Raw genomic sequence first — 16,154 nt, 5'->3', positions numbered from 1 at the left:
CTTTAGCATGCCTCAAATCTGATCTTCTTAGAGAAAAAGAATAAACATTCCAACATATTCATTCTTTTAGGGTGCCCACTCTTCAATCGTCTCTTCTTGCCAGAAACTTTTTTTTACAAATCTGAGAAAAGCTTAGAGTCCTGTCAGACCTTAATCTGAATAGCAGAGAAAAATAATTTATACTATGAATTGGATTTGTCTATATGTCAGTTACCTATTAATCATAACTAAAAGCATGATTAAGCTGTCACTAAGAAACCTGCTAAAGCCCTGTAATTGTGCTAATGCATTCTACTGTCATTTCTTCAAAAACACATTATCCAGAGGATTGTAAAGTCCAGAAGGAACCATGGAGCTTTAGATCAATCCACTCTTTTTACAGATGAGAATACTGAGGAACAAAGAGTTAAAGACTCTGAAGTTGTGAACAGAGATTGAATATAAAAGATTATATAAAAGATCATATATTAATTTCTGAACACCAAGAAACATATCATAATACTTAAATGATGATTAAAACTGCAAAAAATATTTGTAATGTTTATGACAAAAAAGGTCAACTAAAAATTTATGAGGGGCCTATATAATTCAATAATAAAAAGACAAATTAACCTAATATAAAATAGCAAAGAATGTAAATAGACATTTTAAAAAAAAGTATAATTAATCTATAACATGCCTAGGAAACAAAAATACAAATAAATATTTTTCTACTTTTCAGAGTTAAAAAGATTAATACATTTGATGACATCTAGTGCAAATGAGGGTACAGGGTGACAACACACTTTCATTCTCTATTTCTGGAAATGTAGCAAACACAATCATTTTTGGAAGGCAGTTTGGAAATATCAACAAATTTTAAATGTATTTAACCTCTCACCTTTCAATTCCAATGTGAAAAATCTATTCTTTAGCTATACTCACAAATGTTCACAATTATATATATATATACACATATATATATATATATATACATAATATAAACACACACAAACATACACACACATATATATATAGTTTAAAAAAGAAAAGATAGAAAAAAAAGAATCAAAATGCCTGGGGCTTCCCTGGTGGCGCAGTAGTTGAGAATCTGACTGCCGATGCAGGGGACACGGGTTTGTGGCCCGGTCCGGGAAGATCCCACGTGCCCCGCAGTGGCTAGGCCCATGAGCCATGGCCGCTGAGCCTGCGCGTCTGAAGCCTGTGCTCCACAACGGGAGAGGCCACAACAGTGAGAGGCCCGGGTACCGCAAAAAAAAAAAAAAAAAAAAAAAAAAGCCTGTTAACTAGTGACTAAATGATTACTAAAGAATGGTGCAGTCATACAATGGAAGTCTTTTTTAAAAAAATATTTATTGACTCATTTAAAGATAAACAATGACTATCTTTATTAACACTGCATGTTAATAACATCTTAATGTTATAATGAAATTAGTGCTCATCTGGTGGAGCCCCTAAAATCTGTCTTAAAGTTCCAGTATGTTCCAGGATATGAGGAGCCAATGAAGGATGAAATTTGGAAAGTGAATTTTATTTGACCTGGTTTATAATACCTAAGTTTGGAAAATAAGTTATAAAATTTGTTAAAAACCTTAAAATATTCTCAATTTTGATGGCCTTACTGACTTGGCTTACTTACTTACTGACTTTTTATTTATTTATTTATTTACTTACTTACTTACTGACTTACTGACTGATAATATTGCTTATGGCCCTTGCCTACAATATAAAGGATTTTTTTTTCTTACTTTTTAGACAGCAGATATTTTCTGTCTAACTAGAATAATTTCCTGAGCTTTTTGTTGCCTGTATTATACTTTTGACTGTTTAAGAAAGAAAAAAAGAGCAAAGGTTTCTTGTTCCTCACTTATAAAAGCACTAAGGCTCTTTACAATCCTGTTACCTTCTTTTCTTTTAACTTTAAAATGTTTTATTGACACTTTCATTAAAAATATCATGAAATATATGATATTGGCACTCATAATCCTACTTAATCATGTCCAAGTTTCCTCTGACAACTTCTTTGATTTTGCCTTGCCCAAATCAGATCCTAAATATAAAAAAAAGTGACATAAATCTTGTATAATATCTTTTAAATAACCTTTGTGATTTCTGGAAAATTACAAAGGTTTGTTATTTCACCTTACAAAGAGAGAGATGCTAGAAATACTTAGGTTCATTTATTAGTTACTATTGATGAGTAACATGGGAAGAGTACTCAAATAAGAAGAGCTACTCAGCCTTCCCTCGGTTAAATTTGTATAAGTAAATGTCGTTAATTTTTTTCTAAATTGTATGCTTTATGACAAGTTCTTAGAGATTCATCAGTTCCCTCACTGTCCATTCACATTTCTATTTATCAGAGTCCTGATGGTGCACTATCTGATATTAGGCAACAACAGTATAGTGTTACCAGTCATAATTTCAGTTATTTAAAAATGTTAAGTAGGTCACAACTATACTTATCGTTCTTTTTAAGACTTTTTTAAAAGAGATGTTTTAGGCTTACAACAAAATTAAAGGAAGATACAGAGATTTCCTAATATCCCCTTCCCTCCACATGCATAACCTCCCCCTTATCATCATCCCCCAGCAGAATGGTGCATTTGTTATAACTGATGAACCTACAATGTCATATCATAGTCACCTAAAATCCATAGGTTACCTTAGGGTTCACTACCGGTGTTATACATTCTATGCGTTTCGACAAATGTATAATGACATATCCATCATTATGCCATCATACAGTTTTTTCACTGCCCTAAAAATTCTTTGTGTTCTGCCTATTCATTCCTCATGCCCTCAACCTTGACAACTGATCATTTTATAAAGTCCACAGTTTTGCTTTTACCAGAATGTTATATAGTTGGAACCATACAATATATAACGTTTTCAGATTGGCTTCTCTTACTTAGTAATATATATTTAAGTTTTTTCCATGTTTTTTCATGGCTTGATAGCTCATTTCTTTTTAGTACTAAATACTATCCCATTGTCTGGATGTACCACCATTTATTTATCCACTTACATACTGAAGGACGTTTTGCTTGCCTCCAAGTTTTGGAAATTATAAAGTTGTTATACACATCCATGTGCAGGGTTTTGTGTGGACATATATTTTCAACTCCTTTGTGTAAATACCAAGGAGCATGATTACTGGATCGTATGGTAAGAATATGTTTAGTTTTATAAGAAGCTGCCACACTGTCTTCCAAGTTGGTTGCGGTTTGCATTTCCACCAGCAATGAATGAGAGTTCTTGTAGCTCCACATCTTCACCAGCATCTGATGTTGTCAGGTGCTTCCAGTTTGGGCCATTCTTATATAATTTAAGCTCTTCCTTCTCTGGATTCACATACCTCTTACACTTCTGTTATAGACAGTGCTACATTGCTATGTTGGTTTTTTTTTTCCCTTTTCTATCTTTTTTGAAGGACTATAAGCCTCTGGAGGTCATTCATACCAATAAATTAAAAAGGCATGGTACCTGGCATGGGATCTAGAATATAGAAGAAACTTAAAATGTTTGATGAATGAATAAATTTTTAATGAAAATGATTTATCCTCAGTCTAAGAGCAATCAGAAGGAAAACTTGTCTTTGCATTTTCCAAGGAATTCTCCACAGTGGTTAAGAACATGGCTCTGTAGTAAGACTGCATTGTTTAACTCTCAACTCCACACTTTACTAGCTGTGTAATCTTGGGACAGTTACTGAACTTCTCCATCTCTCTTTTTTAATCTAGAACATTACAGACTTGTTGGTGTGGATTAAATAAAATAAAACTTGTAAAGAGTTTATAACAGTGCCTAGCACATAGTAAAGACTAAATACATATTATATTTTAAAATCATTGTATTAGATCCATTCTCTGATTTTTCCTTTTTTTTACTTAAAAGTGGTAGAGATAACTGTAATTACTTTATGTCTTTATTTGCCCAACAATGGCACATTTTGGTGGTGAGCTAACTGGCCACTGAGGCATATTTCCTTATTTTGGACCCTAAGCTTCATTTTCTTCTTCAGTTCATACTTTGAGCTTGTGCTTGGTTTCAATGAGGTAAGAGTTATGTTCTCAGTCCTTGATTATCCATTCTTGTCTTGTAGGCCTGCTGCTCTTCAGGGCTCAGTTCATATATCATCCTTTTTATGTAGCTTTCCAAGAATGTCTCCTATGACTGCGTGAATTATAATGTACTATAGTTGTTTACTTGTTTGTATTTCCCACTAGACTAAGCTTTTTCAAGCCAGTGATCTTGTCTCATTATTCTGTTTAATCAGTGCCTAAAACAAGGTCTAATGGTCTAGACCTTGCTAAATCTAAAACATGCTAAATCTTAAAACATGTTTATAGCATTGAATGATTTGTGTTTTACAAGACTTGCAAAAAGTTTTTTTTAGTTAAAATGATTTCTCTGCAGTTTCCTTTGTAGCTATGATAAATGTAACTTGCTAAGGTTGTTTTCAATCATTTATTCATTTGATAGAAATATATTACACATCTACTAATTACAAGCTAAAGAAAACATTGTGAGAAAAGCAAATAGAATTCAAGGCGTGGGTCCCACCATTAAGTAGCTCAGAGATTAGTCATAGAGACAAAGCACAAATAATCAGTAAGGAAAGCACATAATCAATAAGAACGATATAAATGATGTGTCCAAAATAAGAAGTAGAGAGAGAAAGTGATGTGAGTTAACAGATGGGAGCAGCGGCATGCCGGCCATTATTTTAACAACCAGCTCTCTCAGAGTGAAAGCCCTGATTTGTAGCACTTGCCAGTTTCCTGATGTAAACACTCCTACCAATACTGGTTTCAAGCTACAGCCTGAGGTCACTGAATGCAAAGTTGGGAAAATATGTACATAATTCAATCTTGCTAGCCAATTTGGGCTGGCTCTAATACACCCTTAGATGAGAGAAATGATTTTAGATAGGCATGGTCATTCTTCATGGAAGAGCTAACAATTGAAACTAGTCTTGAAGATTGTATAGAAATTAGATAAGTCAAGGAAAATATGTTCCAGATGTGGAGACTGGTAAGTGCAATGCATAGAAGCAACAATGAATGTGGAATATTCAGGCAAATGTACTCAGCACATAGTAGGTGCTCAATAAATATATTTGTGAATAACTGAACAGCAGCGAAAAGACCATCTGATTGAAGAAATGCATCTCTATTAAGAAGAGACTTGAGAGGAAAGCTCAGATGCCACAGTACTTTGTGGCAATCCGCAGGCCTCTATCCTTCTTTATAATGATGCTTTTTCCTCCCTCTCCATCCCCAGAATCTTCATCAGCTTGCCTACAAGGGCTGAATGAGAAACTACTTTGACATTTGCTTATTATTTTTGAGTTACTTTAATAATCATGCAGGTATCTAATAGTAAGATAGGATTAACAGAGAATTCTAAGAAAGAGAAAATTTTAATTTTCAAAGGTGGGAGAGTGGCTTCTAAAAGCTGTATATCTTCATAATAGCTTTATCTCTATTTAAAAAAATGCCTCCAGACATTGAATTCAGTTATAGCATTTTCTATAAATATAGATATAGGTGGGCTAGATAAAGATCAACCTCTTTCTCTTACCTGGCATATAAATATGGAATTCACTGGTTTGGCAGGGGTCAGGAAACTTTCTCTGTAAAGGGCCAGGAACTAAATCTTTTCTATTTTGTGCACTATATGGTCTTGGTTCAACTTGGCCATTGTAGTGTGAAAGCAGCCATAGACAATATGTAGATGAATGATTGTGGTTGTGTTCTAATAAAACTTTATTTACAAATAAGGTAGGAGACAGATTTGGCCTATAAGCCATAGTTTGCATATTCCTTGTCTGGGGCATCAAGGTATCTAGGAAATCTAGCTTCTTTAAAGTTCATGGGATGGCACTAAAGATCAAAAAAATGCCAAAAATTCACAAAGACAATATGATATAAAAATGACTCAGTAAACAGAGTTCAGTCTATCTGTTCTGGTAAGATGTTTTCCCCCACAATCTTCCTCCCTCCTTGATGTATAGTTTTGGTGGTTTTGATGTTATATTGTTATCATAATTTTGGTGCTTATATACTTTCTTAAAAACTAATTTCTAAATAAAACTTGACTTGGGATATTATTTAATTCTTATAATATTAGAGTTGCCAAGAAGGCAATAAAAACCTGCCTAATAATCTTCCAGGCTAATAGTCACTTAGTTATTTGATATTATGTCCCTGTTCCTGAAACATGAGTGAGGTAGAGATGGTGATAACTTCTTCAGCCATTCATCCATTGATGGACCCTTATGTTGTTCCCATATCTTGGGTATTGTAGATAGTGCTGCTATGAAAATGGGGGTGTCCTTTACAAGTTAGCGGTTTTGTTTCCTTTAGATATATTCCCAGAATTGGAATTGCCAGATCATTTGGCAGTTTTATTTTTAATTTTTTGAGAATCCTCTATGTTGTTTTCCATAGTGGCTATACCAGTTTACAATTTCACCAATAGCGCACAAGGATTCCCTTTTCTGCACATCCAGGACAGCATTTATCTCTTGTTTTTTTTGATGATGGCCATTCTAACAAGCATGAGGTACTATCTCATTTTGGTTTTAAGTTGTGCTTCCCTAATGACTAGTGATGGTGTGCGTACCTTTATGTGCCTGTTGGCTTTTTGTATATCTTCATGCCATCCACTACATTTAAAACAAATAAGCACATGATTTATGAAGAAGTGCTAACCAACCTGTCAACAAATGCATGATGAAGAAGGAAAATGGGATCGTTGGCAGATCCCGGTACTTGGGACATCGTTCCATTCATGTAGATGTGCAAGGCATTGTGCATACTGCTTTGGGAGGCATCTGCTATCCCAGTAAGCGGACTAGCAAATCCTGTTGACAAAAAGAAAATTGAAAAAAAAAATTAGTTTGTCTTAAAATCTAAATGATTTTCTCATTTGGTTTACAACTACAATTGAAAGCCTGATTCAAAGTAATAAAATCAACCATAAAATTCATTCTGTATTGGGATTCTGTACATTCTAGATGCCCAGTGAGTATTTAATAAATCTTTGTAGAGTTGAATGGTGTCAATCTGGTCACAACGGACTGATTAACCAATGGAATAGGCTAAGCCAGTCTGTGTTCCATTCTGTTGCTTCTGCCTATTATTCCTCCTTTAGATCCTGAAAAGTAGTAAAACCTTTTTATAATCATCAACACAGTCACTCTCACTTCAGTCTGTAACAGCACGTAGAAACAGATCTTTCCAGCCTTTATGTGTTCCCTTGCTTTCCAGTTCTGGTGGTTCCTTTTCATTTTTTTTTCTGGTTCCAGAGAAAACATGAAATTTGTGACCTTTGACATTACAATTCATCTTCAACTGTCTAGAGGACATCAGGTAATGTGTTTTATTTTGCAAAATATTTATTTCAAAGTTAAGCAGGACTCCATTAAATGGCTCCATTCATTGCAAACGGAATAGTAATTATAGTAAGAATTATTATTTTCTGAATGTTAATTGAGCTATTGCTTTTTGTGACATAAGTCCTTCAGCCTTTATAGCAACTCTTGATTAGAAAGTATCCCCATTGAAAAAAAGAGAAAACTGAGGCTCAGACAAGTTCTGAGTTTCCCAAGCCTACACAGGTCGTGGTTGAGTTGGGATTTTAAGCCATATCATTTAGACTTCAACATCTGACCTCTTGATATTTTGTGTTCTCTCCCACATACTCCCAGGGAAGAGGTAGAGTATGATATCATTTCAGAGTCCATTCAGGGAAAACACAAAACATAGGTAGAACTCAGATTCAGAGCCAGACAAATAAGTAGGAGTAACAGAGTTAAACTGTAAGTAGGAGTCAAGTTGAGGGACTATGGCCAAGGACATGCTGAATTTCAAAATTCAGAAATATAAGAAAACAGAAACTGTAAGATTATAATTTTTTTAAAAAGGTAGGATAGAAACAGTGCAGGCATTAGGGCATGGGCAGAGAAAATCTAGCTTCATTTCATACAATTAGGATTATTTTGTTGTCAACTTCATTTTTAAAGTGCAGCTCTTCACTTTTCCATTTGAAGCTTTGTGCTCTCCCACCATTGTGGCTCATAGTATTTCTGCCGCCTCAGCGGACGATTTTTTTTCCCTCCTTTTGAGCTTTATATACTCATTCTCTGAAACCATACCAAGCCCCATTCCCTCTGGAACCACAGCCCAAGAACATACACTTATCTCCCCTCTGAAATCTCTTGTCTATGAAAACTTTTATGATTGTATATACATGGCACTTACTATGTTCAGGAATTTTTCTAAAAGCTTAACATGATTAATTTCATGTAATCTTCACAATGATTCTACAGCTTATCTTCATAATCTCCATTATACAGATTTGGATAAAGCAGTTTAGAGAGCTTAAGTAACTTGTCTAAGATTAAAAAGATTAAGATTAAAAATAAGAGAAGGCTGGAACACCAGTGTGTTTTATTCCAGAGCTTAAGCTCTTGAATGAACTGGTGTACTGTCTTTCTTATTAGCAATAAGTCATATCATGGAGGGAAAAGGTCTGTAGAACAATGGTCTTTAAGCTTTTATCCTCGAGTAGCACCAAATGAAAGTTTTAAAACCAAGTTTTATGTATGCTCTCACATATTTTTAAGTAGATTCTAAGTTGCTTTAATCATAATTGTATATAGTTTCAGAGGATAAAAGTTCAGGGATAGATGTTGCAAATAGTATAAGTTTTAAAATAAAAATGTATTATCACTTTATAAAAATGTATGCACATTAAATGATTTGATATTTACCCTCATCCATATCAAAAGTACCTACACAAACTCTTCTATTATAGTCTAAAATTTTATAGGATTTCCTTTTTCACTTGATCTCATGCTTTTATTCTATTTTCTTACAAAATTATACCTAAATGTTGTATGTTATTCTTGAAATGTATTTTTAAAAAACTCATCAGTCTATCATACTTTTCTACAACAAAATAGGTATAAAAATTAAAATTGCTTTTTAAAAAATTCATGGGACCAATATAATCTGGATTGTTATCCTTATAGTTTTTAGTAATACACAATTGATTGGAATGACATAAACATTAAATATTTTACAAAATAAGCTATTAAATATAGAAGTAAAATTTTATTGAAAATTTATTTCTTAATAATATTTGTGAAAGATTGTTAATTAAAAATGATTGCATGCATCCATGGATGAATATTACTCATTGATAGAAAAGATAAGGCTCAGCATATTTTCTATTCTAAATTTTAAAAACTAAATCACAGTCCTGAGAAACTGTATTCTCATAAAAAACTAGATGATAATGAAAAGATTTTTGTAGGAATTTCACTTAATTACTTGAACTCCTTTTTAAGTTATATATGCCCAAAATGATGTAACTGATTCAGCATCAAAATAATCTGATCCATCAGTGACAACACAATCAAGAAGTCTTGGCTGAAAGCAATCTTATAATTTATGGATCATTTACAAAGGACCCAAATTTCAAGACATTTGCTACCTAGTCTTTAAAGTCATTCACTTCAGCGACAATGGCACCAATATTTTGAGTTCTCCACTGCTTTGGTACCCTGTAAGTTTTTACCCCTTCTGTGCATGCTTAGTGATGAGAATGGATCCAGTTTAGGTGAGAGGTATGACTTTCTTCTGAAAAGTCGAAGGGAGATTGTGAAAGGGGAGGTGGTAAAGAAGAACATTCAGGAGGCTTCTCATTCAGATTCATTTTAGAAAACAACAGATGGGAGGAAGATCTGGAAATAAATTTCTTTAAAACTCTCTGTGCCATGTACCCTTTAGAGAGTCTTAGTGAACCTATAGTAGTATCTATCCCAATTTGAAGATACTGCTGTACAGAAAAGATTTTTAGAGCTAAGCAATCTGGGTTTAAATTCTGTTACTTAGTGAAAGTATTACCTTTGTCAAGTTATATTTTGTGAGTCTCAGCTCTTCATTGGTAAGAGAGGGAATAATTAATGCCCATCTCTCATAGCCTGATGAGGATTTTTTTGATAACAGGTGTGATGCATTGGGTATAGAATCTGGCACAAAATGAGTGCTTCCTGAGTAATAGCTATCATTTCTCTAAGCTTGTTGCATTTGATAAATGGGTGCCTATCATGAGAGCTGCTAGCCAAGAAGATGGAATGCTCCCACTGCAGAAAAGCCTCTTTTGCCACAAATCTCCACCACCAGGGTCCATCCTAGTACCAGACACTTCTCTCCTCCTGAACTCCATTTCTCTGCAGAAACCTGCCTGCTGCTTGCCCTCAGCCAACAATAGATGGGTCGGGGTGATTCTGGAAACTAGAATTGCTATTCTAAGAGTGTTTTCAGCAGGGCTAGTGTTTCTTTACTCACTTCTTTTGCTAACTTTCCAGATGTTGCACCTAGGAAAGTCTCCAATGTTATTATGGAGGATATGTGAAAAAGAAGCACATGGGGGAGAGACCTTCATGATGGCAGAGGAGATGTGGAGATCGCCTTCCTCCCCACAAATACATCAGAAATACATCTACATGTGAAACAACACCTACAGAACACCCACTGAATGCTGGCAGAAGACCTCAGACTTCCCAAAAGGCAAGAGACTCCCCACATACCTGGGTAGGGCAAAAGAAAAAAGAAAAAACAGAGACAAAAGGAAAGGGACGGGACCTGCACCAGTGGGAGGGAGCTGTGAAGGAGGAAAGGTTTCCACACACTAGGAAGCCCCTTCACTGGCGGAGACGGGGGCAGGGGTGGGTGGGAGGGAAGCTTCAGAGCCACAGAGGCGAGCGCAGCAACAGGGGTGCAGAGGGCAGAGTGGAGAGATTCCCACACAGAGGATCAGTGCTGACCCGCACTCACCAGCCCGAGAGGCTTGTCTGCTCACCTGCCGGGGCGAGTCTAGTCTGGGAGCTGAGGCTCAGGCTTCAGAGGTCAGATTCCAGGGAGAGGACTGGGGTTGGCTGCGTAAACACAGCCAGAAGGGGGCTAGTGTGCCACAACTAGCCAGAAGGGAGTCCGGGAAAAAGTCTGGAGCTGCCGAAGAGGCAAGAGACCATTGTTTGGGGTGCGCGATGAGAGGGGATTAAGAGTGCCACCTAAATGAGCTCCAGAGATGGGCATGAGACGCTAAGGCTACTGCTGCCGCCACCAAGAAGCCTGTGTGCGAGCACAGGTCACTATCCACACCACCTTCCAGAGAGCCTGTGCAGCCTGCCACTGCCAGGGTCCCATGACCCAGGGACAACTTCCCTGGGAGAACACACGGCACGCCTCAGGCTGGTGCATGTCACGCCGGCCTCTAACGCCGCAGGCTCACCCCACATTCCATACCCCTCCCTCCGCCCAGCCTGAGCGAGCCAGAGCCCCCTAATCTGCTACTCCTCTAACCCGGTCCTGTCTGGGTGAAGAACAGACACCCTCAGGTGACCTACACACAGAGACAGGGCCAAATCCAAAGCTGAACCCCGGGAGCTGTGCAAACAAAGAAGAGAAAGGGAAATCTCTCCCATCAGCCTCAGGAGCAGCGGATTAAATCTCCACAATCAACTTGATGTACCCTGCATCTGTGGAATACCTGAATAGACAACGAATCATCCCAAAATTGAGGTGGTGGACTTTGGAAGCAACAATATATACATTTTTATCCTTTTTCTCTTGTTGTGAGTGTGTATGTGTATGCTTTGCGTGATTTTGTCTGTATAGCTTTGGTTTTACCATATTACCTATGGTTCTGTCTGTCCATTTTCTTTTTATTTTTTAGGTATCATTTTTAGTGCTTATTATCATTTGTGTTTTGGTTTGGTTGCTCTCTTCTTTCTTTCCTTTTTCTTTTTTTCCTCTTTTTAAATTACTTTTTATTCTTAATAATTATTTTTTATTTTAATAACTTTATTTTATTTTATTTTTGCCTTTCTTTCTTTCATTTTTCTCCCTTTTCTTCTGAGCCGTGTGGCTGACAGGTCCTTGGTGCTTCAGCTGGCTGTCAGGCCTGTGCCTCTGAGGTGGAAGAGCCGAGTTTACGACATTGGTCAACCACAGACCTCCCAACTCCACGCAATATTAAACAGCGAAAACTCTCCCAGAGATCTCCATCTCAACGTTAAGACCCAGCTCCACTCAATGACAAGCAAGCTACAGTGCTGGACACCCTATACAAAACAATTAGCAAGATAGGAACACAACCCCACCTATTAGCAGAGAGGATGCCTAAAATCATAATAAGTCACAGACACCCCAAAACACACCACCGGACGTGGTCCTGCCCACCAGAAAGACAAGATCCAGTCATCCTCCAGGACACAGGCACTAGTCCCCTCCACCAGGAAGCCTACACAACCCACTGAACAAACCTTAGCCACTGGGGGCAGACACCAAAAACAACGGGAGCTACAAACCTGCAGCCTGCGAAAAGGAGAACCCAAATACAGTAAGTTAAGCAAAATGAGAAGACAGAGAAATACACAGCAGATGAAAGAGCAAGCTAAAAACACACCAGACCTAACAAATGAAGAGGAAATAGGCAGTCTACCTGAAAAAGAATTCAGAGTAATAATAGGAAAGATGATCCAAAATCTTAAAAATAGAATGGAGAAAATACAAGAAACGTTTAACAAGGACCTAGAAGAACTAAAGAGCAAACAAGCAATGATGAACAACACAATAAATGAAATTTAAAAATTCTCTAGAAGGAATCAATAGCAGAATAACTGAGGCAGAAGAACGGATAAGTGACCTGGAAGATAAATTAGTGGAAATAACTACTGCAGAGCAGAATAAAGAAAAGAGAATGAAAAGAATTGAGGACAGTCTCAGAGACCTCAGGGACAACATTAAATGCACCAACATTCAAACTATTGGGGTTCCAGAAGAAGAATAGAAAAAGAAAGGGACTGAGAAAATATTTGAAGAGATTATAGATGAAAATTTCCCTAATATGGGAAAGGAAATAGTTAATCAAGTCCAGGAAGTGCAGAGAGTCCCATACAGGGTAAACTCAAGGAGAAACACACCAAAACACTTATCAATCAAACTATCAGGAATTAAATACAAAGAAAAAATATTAAAAGCAGTAAAGGAGAAACAACAAATAACATACAAGGGAATCCCCATTAGGTTAACAGCTGATCTTTCAGCAGAAACTCTGCAAGCCAAAAGGGAGTAGCAGAATATATTTAAAGTGGTGAAATGACAAAACCTATAACCAAGATTCCTCTACCCAGTAAGGTTCTCATTCAGATTCGACAGAGAAATTGAAACATTTACAGACAAGCAAAAGCTAAGAGAATTCAGCACCACTAAACCAGCTTTACAAGAAATGCTAAAGGAACTTCTCTAGGCAAGAAACACAGGAGAAGGAAAAGACTTACAATAACAAACTCAAAACAATTAAGAAAATGGTAATAGGAACATACATATCAACAATTACCTTAAATGTAAATGGATTAAATGCTCCAACCAAAAGACATAGACTGGCTGAATGGATACAAAAACAAGAGCCGTATATATGCTATCTACAAGAGACCCACTTCAGACCTAGGGACACATACAGACTGAAGGTGAGGGGATGGAAAAAGATACTCCATGCAAATAGAAATCAAAAGAAAGCTGGAGTAGCAATTCTCAGGCAAAACAGACTTCAAAATAAACAGTACAACAAGAGACAAATAAGGACACTACATAATGATCAAGGGAGCAATCCAAGAAGAAGATATAACAATTGTATATATTTATGCACCCAACATAGGGGCACCTCAATACATTTGGTAAATGCTAACAGCCATAAAAGGGGAAATCAACAATAACACAATCATAGTAGGGGACTTTAACACCCACTTTCACCAATGGACAAACCAAACAAATTGAAAATAAATAAGGAAACAGAAGCTTTAAATGATACATTAAACAAGATGGACTCAATTGATATTTATAGGACTTTCCATCCAAAAACAACAGAACACACTTTCTTCTCAAGTGCCCATGGAACATTCTCCAGGATAGATCGTACTTTGGGTAACAAAACAAGCCTTGGTAAATTTAAGAAAATTGAAATCATATCAAGTATCTTTCCTGACCACAATGCTATGAGACTAGATATCAATTACAGGAAAAAATGTGTAAATAATACAGATACAAGGAGGCTAAACAATACACTACTTAATAACCAACAGATCACTGAAGAAATCAAAGAGCTAATCAAAAAATACCTAAAAACAAATGACAATGAAAACACAACAAACCAAAACTTATGGGACACAGCAAAAGCGGTTCTAAGAGGGAAGTTTATAGCAATACAATCCTACCTCAAGAAACATCTTAAATAAACAACCTAAACTTACGCCTAAAGCAATTAGAGTAGGAAGAACAAAAATACCCCAAAATTAGCAGAAGGAAAGAAATCATAATGAGTAGATCAGCAATAAATAAAAAAGAAATGAAGGAAACAATAGCAAAGATCAGTAAAACTAAAACCTGGTTCTTTGAGAAGATAAACAAAATTGATAAACCATTAGCCAGACTCATCAAGAAGAAAAGGGAGAAGACTCAAATCAATAGAATTAGAAATGAAAAAGAAGTAACAACCGACACTGCAGAAATACAAAGGATCATGAGAGATTACTACAAGCAACTATATGCCAATAAAATGGACAACCTGGAAGGAATGGACAAATTCTGAGAAAAGCACAACCTTCCAACACCGAACCAGGAAGAAATAGAAAATATAAGCAGAGCAATCACAAGCCCTGAAATTAAGACTGTGACTAAAAATCTTCCAACAAACAAAAGCCCAGGACCAGATGGCTTCACAGGTGAATTCTATCAAATATTTAGAGAAGAGTTAACACCTATCCTTCTCAAACTCTTCAAAAATATAGCAGAGGGAGGAACATTCCCAAACTCATTCTACAAGGCCACCATCACCCCGATACGAAAACCAGACAAAGAGGTCACAAAGAAAGAAAGCTACAGGCCAATATCACTGATGAATATAGACGCAAAAGTCCTGAACAAAATATTATGAAACACGATCCGACAGCACATTAAAAGGATCATACACCGGGATCAAGTGGGTTTTTTCACAGGAATGCAAGGATTCTTCAATATATGCAAATCAATCAATGTGATACACCATATTAACAAATTGAAGGATTAAAAACCATATGACCATCTCAATAGATGCAGAAAAAGCTTTCGACAAAATTCAACATCCATTTATGATAAAAAACCCTCCAGAAAGTAGGCATAGAGAGAACTTACCTCAACATAAAAAAGGCCATGTATGACAAACCCACAGCCAACATCATTTTCAATTGTGGAAAACTGAAACCATTTCCACTAAGATCAGGAACAAGACAAGGTTGCCCACACTCACCACTATTATTTAACATAGTTTTGTAAATTTTAGCCACAGCAATCTGAGAAGAAAAAAAAAAAAAGGAATCCAAATCAGAAAAGAAGATGTAAAGCTGTCACTGTTTGCAGATGACATGATACTATATGTAGAGAATCCTAAAGATGCTACCAGAAAACTACTAGTGCTAATCAATGAATTTGGTAAAGTAGCAAGATACAAAATTAATGCACAGAAATCTCTTGCATTCCTGTACACTAAGGATGAAAAACCTGAAAGAGAAATTAAGGAAACACTCCCATTTACCATTGCAACAAAAAGATAAAATACCTAGGAATAAACCTACCTAAGGAGACAAAAGACCTGTATGCAGAAAACTGTAAGGTACTAATGAAAGAAATTAAAGATGATTGGAACAGATGGAGAGATATACCATGTTCCTGGATTGGAAGAATCAACATTGTGAAAATGACTATACTACCCAAAGCAATCTACAGATTCAATGCAATCCCTATCAATGTACCAATGGCATTTTTCACAAAACTAGAACAAAAAATTTCACAATTTGTATGGAAACACAAAAGACCCCGAATAGCCAAAGCAATCTTGAGAAAAAAATGGAGCTGGAGGAATCAGGCTCCCGGACTTCATACTATATACAACAAAGCTACAGTAATCAAGACAGTATGGTACTGGCACAGAAACAGACATATAGATCAATGGAACAGCATAGAAAGCCCAGAGATAAACCCACACACATATGGTCAACTTATTTTTGATAAAGGAGGCAAGAACATACAATGGAGAAAAGA

General features: G+C 36.3%; 1 protein-coding gene across 1 annotated transcript in view; it reads right to left on the bottom strand.

The window, feature by feature from the left end:
- Nucleotides 1–16,154, bottom strand: part of TYR (tyrosinase) — a 111,375-nt gene that overhangs the window by 44,955 nt on the left and 50,266 nt on the right. The window contains exon 3 of the mRNA XM_027083630.1: nt 6,724–6,871. Within this exon, the coding sequence (XP_026939431.1) occupies nt 6,724–6,871 (148 nt within the window). The remainder of the gene's footprint in view (nt 1–6,723; nt 6,872–16,154) is intronic.

This window comes from Aethalodelphis obliquidens, unplaced genomic scaffold (assembly GCF_003676395.1).
Source record: "Aethalodelphis obliquidens isolate GAN/ISIS:26980383/991018 unplaced genomic scaffold, ASM367639v1 scaffold50, whole genome shotgun sequence".
Taxonomy (NCBI): domain Eukaryota; kingdom Metazoa; phylum Chordata; class Mammalia; order Artiodactyla; family Delphinidae; genus Aethalodelphis; species Aethalodelphis obliquidens.
Note: the sequence above shows the minus strand (reverse complement) of the source record. Positions and strands in the feature narration are given on the sequence as shown.